Genomic DNA, 15704 nt, shown 5'->3' with positions numbered 1-15704 from the left:
TTCATTTTACATGCAATCTGGATGCAATCCTGGAAAGCTTACTGAAAAGTGTGTGAAATCTTCCGAGGGGGGGGGGGGGGTATTTATAATTGCAAATATAACTTGAGCAAGTTTGATGTCAGAAACGCTTTTCATCACATTGAAAGTGCTACTGGGAAAGCTCATTAACAATTAAAGGGTAGGATTGAAACGTTTTTCTGGGACGCACATTCCTTTTCACCACACATAGATTTTAACAGCACAAGACATTTCTTGTTTTTAGACTGTTGTTATTGGTTTTTGTTGACGTCTGTGTTAACCTTTCCCATGCCAGACTTCTTGCGGGAGGACACGCCAGTTGGGACTAGTTTCTTGAGGGCCGCAGCTCATGATGACGATCAGGGCACCAATTCGGCCATCACATACTCCCTGTCCCAGCAGAATCCGGCTTACTTTCACATCAACCCCAGCACAGGATGGATCTACGTCAACCAACCCATCTCACAGGTACACTTTAGAATGCACCCGCTCACCTGCACACATCTTTACTTATAAAGTCAAAAAACATATACAGGCAAAGCGTATTACTACCTTTGGCTCTTGCCAATAAATAGGCACGATAACTATAAGGATAAAGATTTCGTTTTAGAAATCGTTCACAGTCTTAAAGAGTAGCATACTTCACTCCTCAACTACAACAATAAAGAGGAATGATATCGTTAGGATAATTATTACTTTCAGAATGATTTTTCCTAGCTGATGAATAATAAAACGCGAACAGCCGGTCAGAATCCATTTGTGCAATATAAAGATACAGACAACACTATCAAGAAGCACATTGCTTGATGTTAAGCCCTTTTTTAAAAGATTATATAAGAACAACTATCATAGAAACAATTGGTTATATCGATAGAAATAATGATTAAAAATAAGTAACTTAATAAAGTCATGCTCGCGAATTGAAGTATAAAAATAAAAGTACTGCAAGAATCTAGCGCTAGTTTCAGTGTCTTTGGGCTCTAATTTAACGATCTAGGCGCAAAGTCTAAAGTGCATGGCGCAAAAGCATTAAAGGCGTGTCTGAATCCATTTTTTGCTATTTTAAGGATGGAAAAATATGGTTTGTAGTGCGTGGTCTAACAGGGTTGTGCTTATTCTCTTAATGAGTTATGTGTGTGTTTTGAGCATAACATGCATTAAACCAATCAGAATCTCATCTCCCATAACCTTTAAGAGTCACTTTCGCCACGACATGGCGCATATGATATTTACATAGTGAACTATGTAAGTGGAAAAACTGTTTATTAGGGAGAAAACATTTTAACAGAGTATCTGCGCGAGGAAAAAGAACGAACCTCCTCCATTTGGCCTCTTAATTTTCTCTTTACTTTTACTCTTTACCTCACTCCTTTACTTTCGTGGATAAGGAAATGGTGTTGTATGCACTCCACTGAAGACATCCATTAGCCTACATATTTAATTTAGCTTGTTAAGCGCAAAAATTTGTTCAAAAACTGTTTCTAAATTCAGTTCTAATTTCCAGCGAACTAATAAATTAACAATAATATTGCAGTGTGGTTAAAAAAACTAAGTTATATCCAAACGCACATCCTATTCTTATGCCCCATATGGTGATGCCAAAAACCCGACAGGTGGACAAATCTAAACCACCTCCTTTACAGACTGGCACACTCATGAGTCTACAGTGCAAATGGATTTGCTGTTTAAACAAGATGGCGCGAAATGTGAAAATTAGGGTTGTGCTGGACTGAAATTAGCAACAAATCACGCCAAACACGTCTTGTGCCTTACTGCGCTGGGTGTAAAATAAGGCTCTTTGTGTTGTCTACGATTGCTAAATTCACTGTTTGATTAGATTTAATTACACATCACAAGTTCAATAGTGTGTTAAGATGTGGCAGAAGCACTTTGAGAACGCCTGCTAGTTACAAGGTATAATGCCGAATCAAAGCATAATCTAAAAATAAACAGATCATTATCAATCGCCTGTGTGGGCACAAATATATTTATTGTTACATTTATTGTTATCATACTTGATGTGAACGTACCTTTACGCCCACGGGACTTCAACATCATTGCTTGACTGAAGGCATGTCTGAAATTGGGGCTGCCGCGATCGTCATAGCAGTGTCAGCCAATGAAATTCAGTCAGCAATAGGCCACTGTCTGGCTGGTGCATTTGCATACAGAAATCTGATTGGCTAGTCCCAACTTTGGCTGCGAGCAAAGCCTCTGAAGCGGCGCCGACGGATGTACAATGCAGTTCAGCAATGCCTGACTTCACCCATTCAAAGAGAATGGGAAGCATTGACGCTGACGCCCTGTGTGAATGGGGCGTTAGTTTTCACATATTGCATCTGTTGCACACTCAGTTTTGTGCCATTGCGGCCATTTAAGGCATGCCTATACAGTGCAGCGTGTTGAAAATATCTCACCTTTTCAGAATGCCACAAGTGCACCATTCATCATGTGACAATTAGCTTCACATTTTGTGTGTATTACACATTCCAATAATAATAGTAGAGCAATTGCCTCAGACAAATGCAGAACACCCAAAACACTGTGGTGCTTTTTAAATACTACTGCAGCAAAAGTTTGTCAATGGTGGTTTCTCAGCAGCACAAGCTCAGTAGTGCATTGAAATTGGTGAATGAAGCGAACCATCTCGTGTTTTCCACTCGGTTTTAGACGTGATATGTGAATAGTCGCTTTGGATAAAAGCGTCTGCTAAATGACAAAATGTAAATGTAAATGAATACCCCCTTATTAAGCAAAACTTTAGTCAGTCTGCGGAAAAAAACTTTGTGTTATTTACTTCATTGGTGACTTAAAAATATTTTTTAAATGCGAGTTTTGTCCATTCCCTTTGTTCAGGAGGTAGAGAGCAGTGAACACTATGTAGGGAACATGTTGTTAATTCTTGGTGCACTCTTCTAATGATCTGTATATCTAAATCAGGTGTTTTAAACAAAAGAGACACGCAAAATATGCAGTGCGCTGGTTTAAGAACTGCTGATATAATCACAGAATAGCAACAACTTACAACTAGTCCATAAATACACATACAGCTGTCAAACAGCTATAAACTTGAATAATGCTTCTTTGCCTGAGAGAATATTTTATGGCTATATTATGTACAGTATAGTAAAGAATGGCCACAACTCTACCTTAACAGTTATGGTGGTAATATCTCAGGTTTATGCAAATTACATTTACCAAATGCCCATCAAATTTGGGTCTTATGCTTAAAAAAAGCAATACTTGGTGCCATAGTATTGAAAACATTTTGCAGCTGGAAATATTGTGAAAAATTGGCCTATAGATGTTTTTTTATTATACATTAATATATTAAATAAATTATATACATTAAACGGCCACTTTATTAGGTACACTGCTTGTTAACGCAAATTTCTGATTAGCCAATCACATGTTAGCAACTCAATGTATTTAGGCACGTAGACATGGACAAGACGATACCAGTAAGGCACCAGTAAGGTGCACCTAATAAAGAGGTTGGTGAGTGTATCATAATATAGAACAGGGCTGCTTAACCCTGTTCCCGGAGATCGACCTTCCTGCAAATTTCAGCTCCAACCCTGATCAAACACACCTGAACCAATTAAATAGGACCTTAACAGCACCTGATAATTACAGGCAGGTGTGTTTGATATGGGTTGCAACTGAAATCTGCAGGAAGGTCGATCTCCGGGAACAGGGTTGAGCACCCCTGATATAGAAGTTCATCAGATTTAGCCAACCTTAGTTTTGTCCCTACAATATAGCTATTGAAACACACATGCGCACTATGTGTAGAGACCATATACATACATTCGCTACTGAGAAGATTCAATAGTGCTTGCTTATTGTAGTACAGGTACTTTTTTCTCACATATGTGCTTCATATTCTGCATATTCTCACTTATGTTCCTCCAGAGAGACCAGATCTTACTTTGTTCTCTGTTCAAATCCTCAGAGTTTTGCATATTAAACTTGGTAGGGACCAAAAGAGATGCTAAATATATCCAAGCACACCTTATACTCTATGTGGAGGTACAGCGTTCAGTTATCATAAGCATAAACATGGTAATGAGTTCTTTTATTCAGGTGGGAGTTTGAAGTTTATTAAAAATGTATTGTGATTATTCATTTTCTTATTAAATGTCATTCTTTTTCTTTCTTTACATTTAGTCTTCTTTTCACCTGGCATAATGTCCTTTTTACTTTGTGATGCATTTTTTTCTTTAACTGATTTTTATTCAACTTTTGCCTTTTTTTTTATTTGTTTTGGAAATTATTACCAAGTCTTCAGATTTTTTTTGGGCCGAGAACAAGGTATATCAACACAGACTAAAACCATTTTTTAAATAATAAATATAAAAAATAATTGAAAATTACGACCACAGTAATTAATAATAAAACAAGACCTTTACATTTTATTATGTATTATTAATAAAATAATGAAAAATAATTAAGACTAACAAAACTATAAACTTGAATAATACTTATTTGCCGGAGATAACATATTGTGACTATATTATGAACAGTAAAGGAAGACTAAATTTGCACCTTGTAATATCTCAGGTTTATGTAAGTTAAATTTGTAATGTAAATTGTTGCCAAGTCTTCAGATTTTTTTTTTTTTTCCGAAAACAAGATTTATCATCATGGATTAGAACCATTTTTTATCAATAAAAAATATATAATTTGAATAATTTAAAGTAATAAATTACGACCACAGTAATTAATAATAATATAGGAATTTTACATTTCATTATGTAATATTAAACAAAAAATAATAAAATAATGAACAATAATTCATAAAGACTTAAACAAAATGTTAATGAAATCCTAATTCATACAACTTTTTTTTAATAATATGTTACTATCATGACATCATTATCAACATGACCAGCAGCATAAAGAAGTAAGAGTTTGAAAAGTGTGTTTTAACAAGACGATTCAAATGTTATCACTCGATTGAATGGCCGTCAGTGGTTATCAGCAGATAGATATGGGCCAGTAGGGGCCTCTTGCACTTTCGATTAGGCTCAGTAGGCTGTTATCATCCATCAACATGGTTAATCAGCTAAAATCATATGTCATTGTGGCCGAAAGTTAACGAGAATTATTTATTTATTTATTACATTTCTCATTAAATGTATTTTACTTCTACCCCAACCCCACTTATCATAGTAATGTAAAAACAGATCTGGAGTCTTCTCTATTAGTATAGCTGATTAACCATGTAGATGAATGATAACAGCCTTCTGAGCCTACTAGTAGCATATTTATCAGCTGATAACACCCATTCAATCGTCTGATAACATTCGAAGCAGGTAGTTTTAAGTCTACACGGCCAAATGTTCCCATATCCGGAAAAAAAATCTATTCTTGTATAAAGGTTTGCTGTTTCATCTGAGCTGAAATGCCATCGTCTTCACTTTGCTCCTACAAATAACGGTCTGTGTCATTTCTGTGCTGCATATATAAGCTTTGATAGGTCAGGGTCGATTTGACAATAAAAAACGCTGTATGTGCATACAAAAATACAGACAGGAAGCCAGACCATGCCAAACATCCAGTTTATAGAGTCAAAAGTGATAACAGTCTTCAGATGCAGCAGCAGAGATCAGACTTTATTAAAGCAGAGCTCACATCGACTCTGCATTTTATGTTTTCATTGCTTTTGACAGAAATGTGCATCAATTGCCTCAAAAGCAGGTCATTAATACACATGCATGCACTGTTGAGTCTGCTTCCTGTTTTCATTAGCCAGTCTGACCACCTTGCATCATTTACGTCCGAGTGGATCAGGCTCGGTGAAAGGCAGGAGATGTCACCCACACTAAACTCACCTGTCTTCAGATTGACAACTTAAACTGCCCCCCTGCTGCTATTCCTGCCTCTTCTCATTCTCTGTCTGCCTCTAACTGTCTGCCTCTTCCTTTCCCTCTTTCTGACCTGAAAACAGCAACATTTTGGAGCCAGTCAAGCAAAGTTTACTGCTGACTCCAACTTAGAGCTGCTTTCTGAATACCCATTTTCTTTTTTCTTTTTTTTTAAAATCAAACACGGTGTGACTTAAAGGGGTAGTTTACCCAAAATTTATGATTCTATATCATTTATTCATTCTTCACTCGTTTGAAACCTATTTGAGATTCTTTCTTCTGTTGAACACAAAAGAAGATATTTTAAAGAATTCAGGTTACTGGGACCTCTTGACGTCAATAGTAGTGGGGGGTAGTCAATGGGTCTCATTTACTGGCATTCTTCAAAATATCTTCTTTTGCATCCAACAGAAGAAAGAAGCTTATAACTATTTAAAACCACATAAGGGTGAATAACTTTGAAGTTGTTTTTAATTTTGGGTGAACTATCCCTTTAAAGTGAGTTTACACTTGGCAGGTTTGATTCGGCTCCCTGGTTTGATTGAAATATGGATCAGTGATCCATCTAAAGCAGTGGTTCTCAAAGTGGGGGTCGGAACCTGCTGGGGTGTCGTGAGACAATGAAGAGGGGTCGCTTGGTGATTTCCAAAAATCTCATATATTTTATTAAAATATTAGAATTATCATATTTTATCAATGATTATAGTTTATTTGTGACCCCTGGGGTTATTATGCTAGATTACCATCACAGCAATAGCGTTAGTTGCAGCAGATTTATTTTGCGGTTCAATATTTAACTTTGACACCTTTTTGGCACTTACATTAAAATACCTCGACTGAACAAAGAGGATGATCTCCAAGTGGCTCCAAAATAAAACCAAGAATAGTCTTGTGCTCACCATTCTCATTAAGTAAGGTTAATATTAAATTAAACAAATGAATAAATGATTTTAAAAAATATATGGTAAGACTGTTGCACTTTCTTGTGTTGCTACTATGCTTCTGTTCATATAGTTCCTATTGGTAAGTGTGCACAATTGTGTGCAATATTTGTTCGCTTATAACCACCTCCGAGCATAGTGGGTGTCGTGAGTCACTGGAGTTGTTATTTTAGGGGTCACAGGCTGAAAAGTTTGAGAACCCTTGATCTAAAGGATCAAAAACAGGACATGATGTCTCAATACTGGGCCTTTAAAAGCACAGGATGCTCAAGAACACTTGGTTTCTCTTCATATCATGAATTATATGGAAAGTAAATGTATTATGTTCCCGGCCAAAACTGTGAAACCAAGCTATTTCAAAACAACTTATTAAATGCAATTCTCATCAATTAAATGCAAAATCCACAAAGCACTCATATTTACTTATAATGAAAAAAAATGCTGTTAGGAGTCATTTGAGTGTCATATTTCCCCCCCAGATCCTAATCTTGAATGTCAAATTAAAAAAACAACTATCTAAAATCTTTGCTTAAAATACTTGCTATTCTGTATATGAAACATCTTGTGGATAACGGAGGCCCGTTCTTCAGGTGGAGGTATCAAGGATTTCTCTTTTCTCTGAATCCCCCGTTGACAAAAATCTTCACCTGTCTTCAGCGGTATCAGTGACAACCTGTATTATTTCTGTGTCTACTGATAAGCCCCTAGGCTGGATTATATCACCTGTCTCTTGTCCTGACAGACATCACGGATCAGCCAGCAGATCATCGCTACAGACGGAGGGAGTCGGAGCAGCTCGGTCGACCTCACTGTCATCATCACCAACGTGCACAACCAGCCCCCGCAGTGGGAACAGGCGGAATATTGGGTCACCATCCCAGAGAACACACCACGCGACACCAAAATAGTGGTAATGCATTTATATAATTTAACAGTGCTTACTTTAAGCATGGCAGAATTTGTCAAACATTTGCAGGGTCGGCGATAAAGGTACAAGGAGTCTTTAGTTTTTTATTTTCAAAATAAGGGAGCACTTGTGGCAGTCATACTCTCTAGGCTTATCTCTCTCATTCTGGTCCGCCGTCTAGCATTTCAAGCGTCTCTCTGGCCCAATCACTTTGGGAAAACAGGTGATAATCATGGCTTTGCCGCCGGTCTCCCACCCTACTTTTCTCCATTGCGGGTAGCCTGGACACACCCTCCTCGCCACAATGTACAACTTCTAAAGCTAACTTCTGTCAGTCTCATTTTTTAACAACGATGCAGATATGACTTGTTTAAACTTAAATTTTTGTAAATCTTTAATGCTTTGGTGCACATGTTTAGGTTTGGTCCCATTGTAAGGAAAAGTAGAGAAGAGAAAAAAGTTCTGTATGCTTAGTTTATGAAAATAATTTAAAAAGTATACATTTTCTCATATTCTATATTGAATATTTTATATTGAAAACGTGTTTAAACCAATTAAAAAAACATTACAGCATAAAATGAAAGATAAAATAATATTCAAACAAATTATATTCCAAATTAAAGTTGATATCTTAAAAGCTGTTTTCAGTATGTTTTGGGTGCAGTACCAAACATCAACAGCTGCCTTCCATTTTCTATTGGTGACCTAATCCTGTGTGTGGTTTGGGTGATATGAACCATATTTTTGATACTTTTCACAACATTAAAATAAACATCACATTTTCAAGTAGTATTAGCGGTTTGATGGTTTTTGACCCACGCAAACACGGGGAGAACATGCCAACTCTACACAGAAATGCCAACTGACCCAGCTGAGGCTCGACCAGTGACCTTCTTGCTGCGAGGCGACAGCACTACCCACTGCTCCTCCGTGTCGCTTATTTAAAACATATTCAGATATATATATTTTTTTTCTTTATTAAATATAGAATTGATGTTATCTTTTGACGTTTCTAGACTATTTTTGTGATTTAACTAGGATTGCTGTAGCGAAGTAATGCCTTAAAACTAGACTATCCTTTGTAGCAATTTAATGAATAACTGTTGCTCATAAATATCTTTTAAAAAATCAGTCATGAAATACGTAAACTAGAAATGTGTCTAGTTTGTCATGATTGCTTTATTTTTTTAGTTAATGGGTTAAAATGTACTTTTCTTCCAGTCAGATCATGCAGTTTTTTAATTATAACTCTTTAGATATAGTTAGATTAGAACTAATTTGTTGGATTATAGTTAGATAATTATTTTGTAGTTATATTTTATAGTTAGATAGTTATTATTTATTTTTTATTTTTTTGGAGACGGTAAAACTTAAAAAAAATATCTTATGCAAAAAATGGATGAATATATTTGATTAAAAATACAGTTTAATAATATTAAGAATGCTTTGTTTTCTATATTTTCAAAAAATGTAATTTATTGCTATGATTTTAAGTTGTCATTAGCAATCACATGATGCTTCAGAAATTTTCTGAGATTTTAATGTGATAATTTGTTGCAAAAAAAGAAAGATTTCTTATTATCATATTATTATATGGTACATGTTCCCAAAAGATAAAAAAAAGAGAGATAAGATCATTAGTGTTTTTATTTCCATTCAAGTGCGTAGCACCAAATGTTGGGCTCCACACATTACCATATTTGCATATGTTACCCCCATCTCCTCACCCCTGCTGTCACTTCTAGTAGTTTCTATATATATATATATATATATATATATATATATATATATATATATATGTGTGTGTGTGTGTGTGTATAGAAATGACCCCCCTCCCCCCGCTTACATAGATTTCTTGAAAGGCTCTACATAGTGCCAACTTAAATGTGTGTCATGTAAATAGTGCACTCAGAACACAGCTGACAGTTGATTTTATTGCAAACAATGTGAGAGACACATAAATATACATACAGTACACAAACATTTGGGGCCTGTCCTTATAATTATTTATAGATTCATCAGTAGTTCTCAATACTGAATGGATTATAAGCATTGTAATCAATCTCCATCTGCCGACCTGAGTTAATTTTCTCTCAGCTTATCACGCACTGCAATCTGGGATTGTTTTCTTCTCCAAAAACAAATGCAGTATGCTGCCCTTAACCAAAATGAGCTTAATTAAGATGTTTTGTAATAGCATTTGTGTCAAGATCACATCTATGATTCTTCTGATGTATTTCTCCAGGTTTTCACACTTACTCTTTTATTTTTATTGATTGATTTAAACAGCGTAGTGGTTTTCTCTCAAAATGCTTCTTGCTTTGGTTGTGCTGTTGATAAGCAGGAGGTAGAGTGTTGTGACTTCCTCACCGCCGAGGCTTGTCACATCTTATCCAACCTTCATCTTGTTTGCTATTTCAGCCCGTTTCATTCGCTGTCACATTTTACATTTGTCTGGGAGCTTGTACCCACAGAAAGATCAGCATCCACAAACAACCTCATCTGTCCGGCAAACTCAAGCAGACTGCTTGTCTGAACATTCTAGTCTAATTCATTCAAAAGAGGCGAAAAGGCCAGTCCTCGGAGTCCGTTTTCCTCACATACAGCAGATTTTTTTTTCCAGCAAAGAGCGCCAGGAGGACTTCTGCTGTGTTTCCCTGACATCAGCGGCTTCTTTGGGCTGCTGCCAGCTATTCTGCAATCTGTATGAAGCTCCGCATCTGTCTTTGCAGTCCTCGGTGGCTCAAACTGTGGCAGGGATGTTCTCCTCTTCACGTTGCCACAGGATGTAAAATAGGCTTAGGTGGGATGTTTGATCTTAAAATACCTTCTTTCCCCGCTGGCTTGTAAAGGGTGGTTCCGTCTGCATGGGTTTTAGTGTGCGGACTGCTTGGCTAGTCGTTTTTGCTAACCTGTTTGTAAAGACCTGCAGGGTTTGTAATGCACTTTTGAAAATAAAGAGGGGATTTCATAGCAGTGCTTTTTTTCTTAGTGAGAAGAACATTTCAAGAATTCAAAGAATCTTTTTTTCACAATAAAGAAACTTTGGTTGACTGGAAAAGTTCCATAGATTATGATGTGAGATACTGTACGCACAAATACAAATACGCTCTTTTAAGGCAAATCTTCCAAATCGACCACTTCTTGGTCACTTTTGTAACATTCATTCATTAATTCATTAATTTTTCTTTTGGCTTAGTTCTTTATTTATCAGAAGTTGCAAAAGCGTAATGAACCACCAACTATTCTGGCATATTATATATGCAGCAGATGCCATTCCAGCCATAATCCAGTACTGGGAACATTTTGGTAATATAATTGAAATATTTAAATCACATGCACATAAGTTGCATTCTTCCATTCTTCCCTTTTTTAAAGGGGTCATGGGCTGCCTTTTTATTTTGTACTGTCTTATCAAGATTTTTAAATACAAATGGTTTTGTCCTGTTTTAAATATACTGTTTAATTACGTGTGGTGGACTGTAGACTTAAAAGTAAATGCTCACTGGTATGATTGGCTTACAATTTGAGTATTTAAAGATTTTAGAAAGTGGGACAGGACAGATGTTTTGGCCACTGATAAACTTCTGTGGTAACACTTCAGTTTAAACACCATTTTCCACTTTTAACTACTGTCTTGATACCTGTCTATTAATATAATATTGGCTGTTTATTAGTTATTATTAGGTATGATCTTATTCTACATCGCTAATCCTACCCAATGCCCAACAAAGTCCCTTTAAGGCAAGTCATTTCACTTGACGGCCACCTTTGAAAAACCTCTCGGGCAGTATGCTCGGGCATTCTGTTTGAAAGGGGAAACATTAAATTTTCCAAAACTGCTTGCCAAGCTTAGGAATGAATTTCATATTAGGGATAATCCATTAAAATAAACATCTGCTAAGTTTCATTGCTTAACGTCTAAATCGCACAAAATCTGCAGAAACTTACGTCTGGTCCAAGGCCCTCCCCTGAAGTATCGTCAGCCTAGAGCAATCGATGATTGGCTCCTGTACTAAAAGGCTGGCTTTACTTGCCATAAAGAGTTTGAGGATTGGCTCCTGTACTAGTAAGCGGGACATTATTCGCAATATTGACAGTTAAACTTTTCCACATTCAAAGAGATATGAGTGACATGTGAGTATTCTATAGTCCTTGATACCCAACGACTAGCTTACTGATAAGCAGCTAATTAGTAGTTTACTGAGCTAAAAGTCTTAGTTATTGGTTTGTTAACAGGTAGAATTATAAGGTTAGTACACAGTCATAGTCATACACGCAAAGCTATGTATATTTTTAATATTTTAAAGAAAAGATGTCAAATGATGAGATCTTTGTGTGGAGTACTGGCTGATATCAGACTCTTTGTGCTCACAAAAATCTCTGAATAATTACGATCAATAGCTAAATATATTTGAAAACAGACATACTTTTGAAAATGTAGTCATACTTCTGTGGTTATTTTGGTTAAAGTAACAAAAAATTTATACAAAATATGCATTTCTGAAATGTTAAGATCGTAATGTAATTAATTACAAAAAAATGTACAGTAACTAGTAATATTTAATGTATTACATTTTGGAAGTAACTTGCCCAACTTTGTTTGTAATATTGGCAATGTTCGTTAGCACCAGGATTAGATATTAAATTGTCTATGCACAATTTAGCTAACATAGCAGATGTTGCATTAGAATTTGTGAATTTATTTAAATTGTTAAATGGGAAACTGTAAAATTATTAAAATAATTATATAATTTTTTATTGGTCTTTAATTTTTAAAGTTGCTTATATAAAACAAAAACAAGGACAGGACTTTTTTTGCAGGACTTTTTTTTTAGAACAATCATACCTCTTACATGCCAAAATAAAGGAAGTTTTAGTTTCACAGTTCACAGAAATACGCATATGTCAGCCTCATGTCAGCCTCCCTTTGCATTGCATGTAAGGATTGTTATTTGTGTGGCACTCAAGTCATTGTTTACTGATCCATTAGAATGCAGCTCAGGTATCAGAAAAGACTACTGTAAGCAGATCTCGGAAACAAATCAGCTTGTGTTATTTGAATCTACGTACTGTTTTCATGGCAAAAGAGCTAAAATGGCATGTTGCATAGTAGTTTCTAATTGGCTGAGACTTTACCATCAGCATGAAGCTCGGTTAACTGCATTCATCTCCTGACAGACTGCTCTCCTCTGGGGGCTACTGTTAGCATCCCTGTCAAAGAAAATTAATATCGTCCTAATGTACTGTTCCACATGCCGCATGCTGCATATTTCAATACAGATTCTTTCTTTACCTCTTTACTTACCTTTTATAAAAGTCCATTATTTAATGTTATATCACATTAGACTGACCCATGATGGAAAGGGAATATGCTGAAAGGAGGATGCTATCATACTAGACTATTCATAACAGTGCAACAAACACTGTTTTCTTAGTTACACCAGGTTTGGCTTTGAACTAAATTTTCTCAGATGTAAATGACTGTATTTAATCCTCAATGCAGCATGAAGTCTGTAAGTAGAAAGGGCTTGTTGTAAGTAAAACTGTCACTTTCTAGGGCACATTGTCCAATGTGAGCGCATACTTTATGACGGGCGCTGAATAAGAGTTACCCCAAGGCATCGCAGATCAGCTTTTTTTTTCTGATGCCATTGCAGCGTAATGAGATGATTTCTAATTATTGCTAATTTCATGGCACCTCAGGCTGTGCTCATTTTGCTGGGAGTGCCATTACCCATCTTATCATCCAGACATGTTTTTTTTTTTTTTTTGAAGCGCCCTCTCACAAGCTCCTTTATTTATTTATTTAGTCTCTTCCAGTTCTTTTGTGCTGTGGGCTCAGTGTTATTTCTGATTTTATAAAGAGATATGTTCTTTTTTTAATACAGGATATGAGATCACAGCTCTCGAAATGTGTTTTGATCTGCCATCTCTACATTTAATATATGTACCTGTTGCCAATTCAAGGCTGAGAGTCGTATGTTGTGTTTTATTTGGTCTAGTAATTTCAATGTAGTGACAGCAAGTGCAGGTGACATCAAGTGGTTTGTTGAAAAGCCATTTTCGTTTAACACAACAAGATTCAAATTTGTCAACATAGGCACATTCTGAAAACGTGGCCCTATATACATTTTTGGAAATCGTGAAATATGTAGCCAGAAGTAATTATGGCTGCATCTTGTCTTTAAAACGAATGTTACCGTGTATGCTTTTTCATGTGTCACATTTCTCTCGCAAGTGCCATTTCCATTTGCTGTTTTTGCATAAACCCACCAGAGGCCGCTGTTGACTGACTGTTTGACTGACTGAGTGACTGACACTGACCGTCTAATCAACTGACCCACCCTCCTCCTTCCCTAAACCTAACCAATTTTATCGATTGACCTGCCCACCCACTGCCCAAAACCAAACAAACAAACAAACAAACAAAAGCCCTTGTCGGATTTTTACAGTTTTCAAATTTTACCACATTTTCACCCTGTTATTTACTTGTTTATTTTATTTAATTTTTTGGCTTTCCTTTTGTCTTACCTGCTTTCTGGAACTGGTTTTTACCAAACTCGAACCCCATCATCGTGGTAAACTCATCTCTGCATCTTAAGTCCACCAACACACATGATGATCTAACTGGACAAATGAACGCAATCTCACGGCAGTTCGTAACTTTTTGATTTAATGGCTAATTCGTATGAGTTCATACGATCTAATTTGTACAATTTAGTACGATTTGCCCATCACCCAATGACGGTTGGGTTTAGGGGTGAGGTTGGGTGCCACGCCTTCTTTTTAAAAATCGTACATTTTTGTATGACTCAACTCGAATTAGCCACTAAACTGACAAAACGTAAAATACTTACGTTTCCTCGTGAGGCTGGACAAACTGGTAACAGCGGGAAAGTTGCCCACACGGAGGTAAGCAATCAGCTGGTAAGCACGAAAAGGAATGGCGTCATACGGCTCCATAGCGTTCGTTTAAAAAAAAAATGCAGCCATTTGTTCCTCTGGCTACATAATTTGCGGTCTCCAGAAACATATATAGGGCTACTATTTCAGAATGAGCCTATGTTGGACTTTTTCCAGCTGAGCTAACTGAAAAAAAAAGAAAGCTAAAAAATAGATTAAAAAGTACAACAAAAATGACTGAAGCGGAGCTTCCAGTGAACATGCAAAACAAAACAGACACAAGGGTCAAAAAACACAACAATAAAGTTTCACTTAGCTTCTCAAGAGAATCAGGAGATCACCGGGCAATAATGGCTCAAGACTGAACAATCTAGCTAGTTATGCACAAACTTATATAAGGCAAAGCACAGGTCTTTCTAATCTGGCTTGAGTGGTGGCACACAGCAGATGGCAGGAAAGTGGTGCCATCAACTGTTCTGGAGGGTGCATAGAAATTAGACTCTGGTGTGTGAAAAGTGAGAAGAGCACCTCCTTCCGGTTAGGAGGAGAAAAGCAGCTTAAGAATTAATTCTTACAGCTACGGGTCAGTATGGCGTTGTTTTTTTTCATACTTACCAGCTGACAGCTTACCTCCGTATGGACGACTTTACTGCTGTTACCAGTTTGTCCAGTAGCTCGCCATGTATGTTGGCAGACTTCAGACGCAGAGAAGAGTTGACTATGACAATGGGGTTCAAGTCCGGTGAAGAACAGTTCCTGAAAGCGGGTTAGACAAAAACAGAAGCCAAAAACTAAAATAAACAAGTAATTAACAGGGTGAGAATGTGGTAAAATGTGAAAACATGGTAAAACTCAGGCGAGGGCTTTTGTTTTTCTGAATTGCTTTTGAAAACTGACAGTTGGGTTTAGGGAAGTGGGTCAGCGGGTTAATCGGTGCTTTTGAAAACACTATTGGTTGGGTTTAGGAAAGGAGGAGGGTGGGTCAGTCAGTAGATAGTGGCCTCTGGTGGATTTACACAAGAACAGCAGGTGCAAATGACACTCGCAAGAGAAATTTGAGAT

General features: G+C 36.7%; 1 protein-coding gene across 2 annotated transcripts in view; it reads left to right on the top strand.

Moving 5' to 3' along the window:
- si:dkey-22o22.2 overlaps positions 1-15704 on the top strand; it is a 304899-nt gene that overhangs the window by 223165 nt on the left and 66030 nt on the right. For both annotated transcript variants that reach the window (XM_087287665.1, XM_087287664.1), the window contains exons 11-12: positions 314-486; positions 7572-7739. In XM_087287665.1, the coding sequence (XP_087143791.1) occupies positions 314-486; positions 7572-7739 (341 nt within the window). The remainder of the gene's footprint in view (positions 1-313; positions 487-7571; positions 7740-15704) is intronic.

Source organism: Danio rerio, chromosome 16 (genome assembly GCF_052040795.2).
Source record: "Danio rerio strain M-AB ecotype USA chromosome 16, GRCz13ab, whole genome shotgun sequence".
Taxonomy (NCBI): Eukaryota; Metazoa; Chordata; class Actinopteri; order Cypriniformes; family Danionidae; genus Danio; species Danio rerio.
This window is presented reverse-complemented; position numbering and strand designations above follow the sequence as displayed.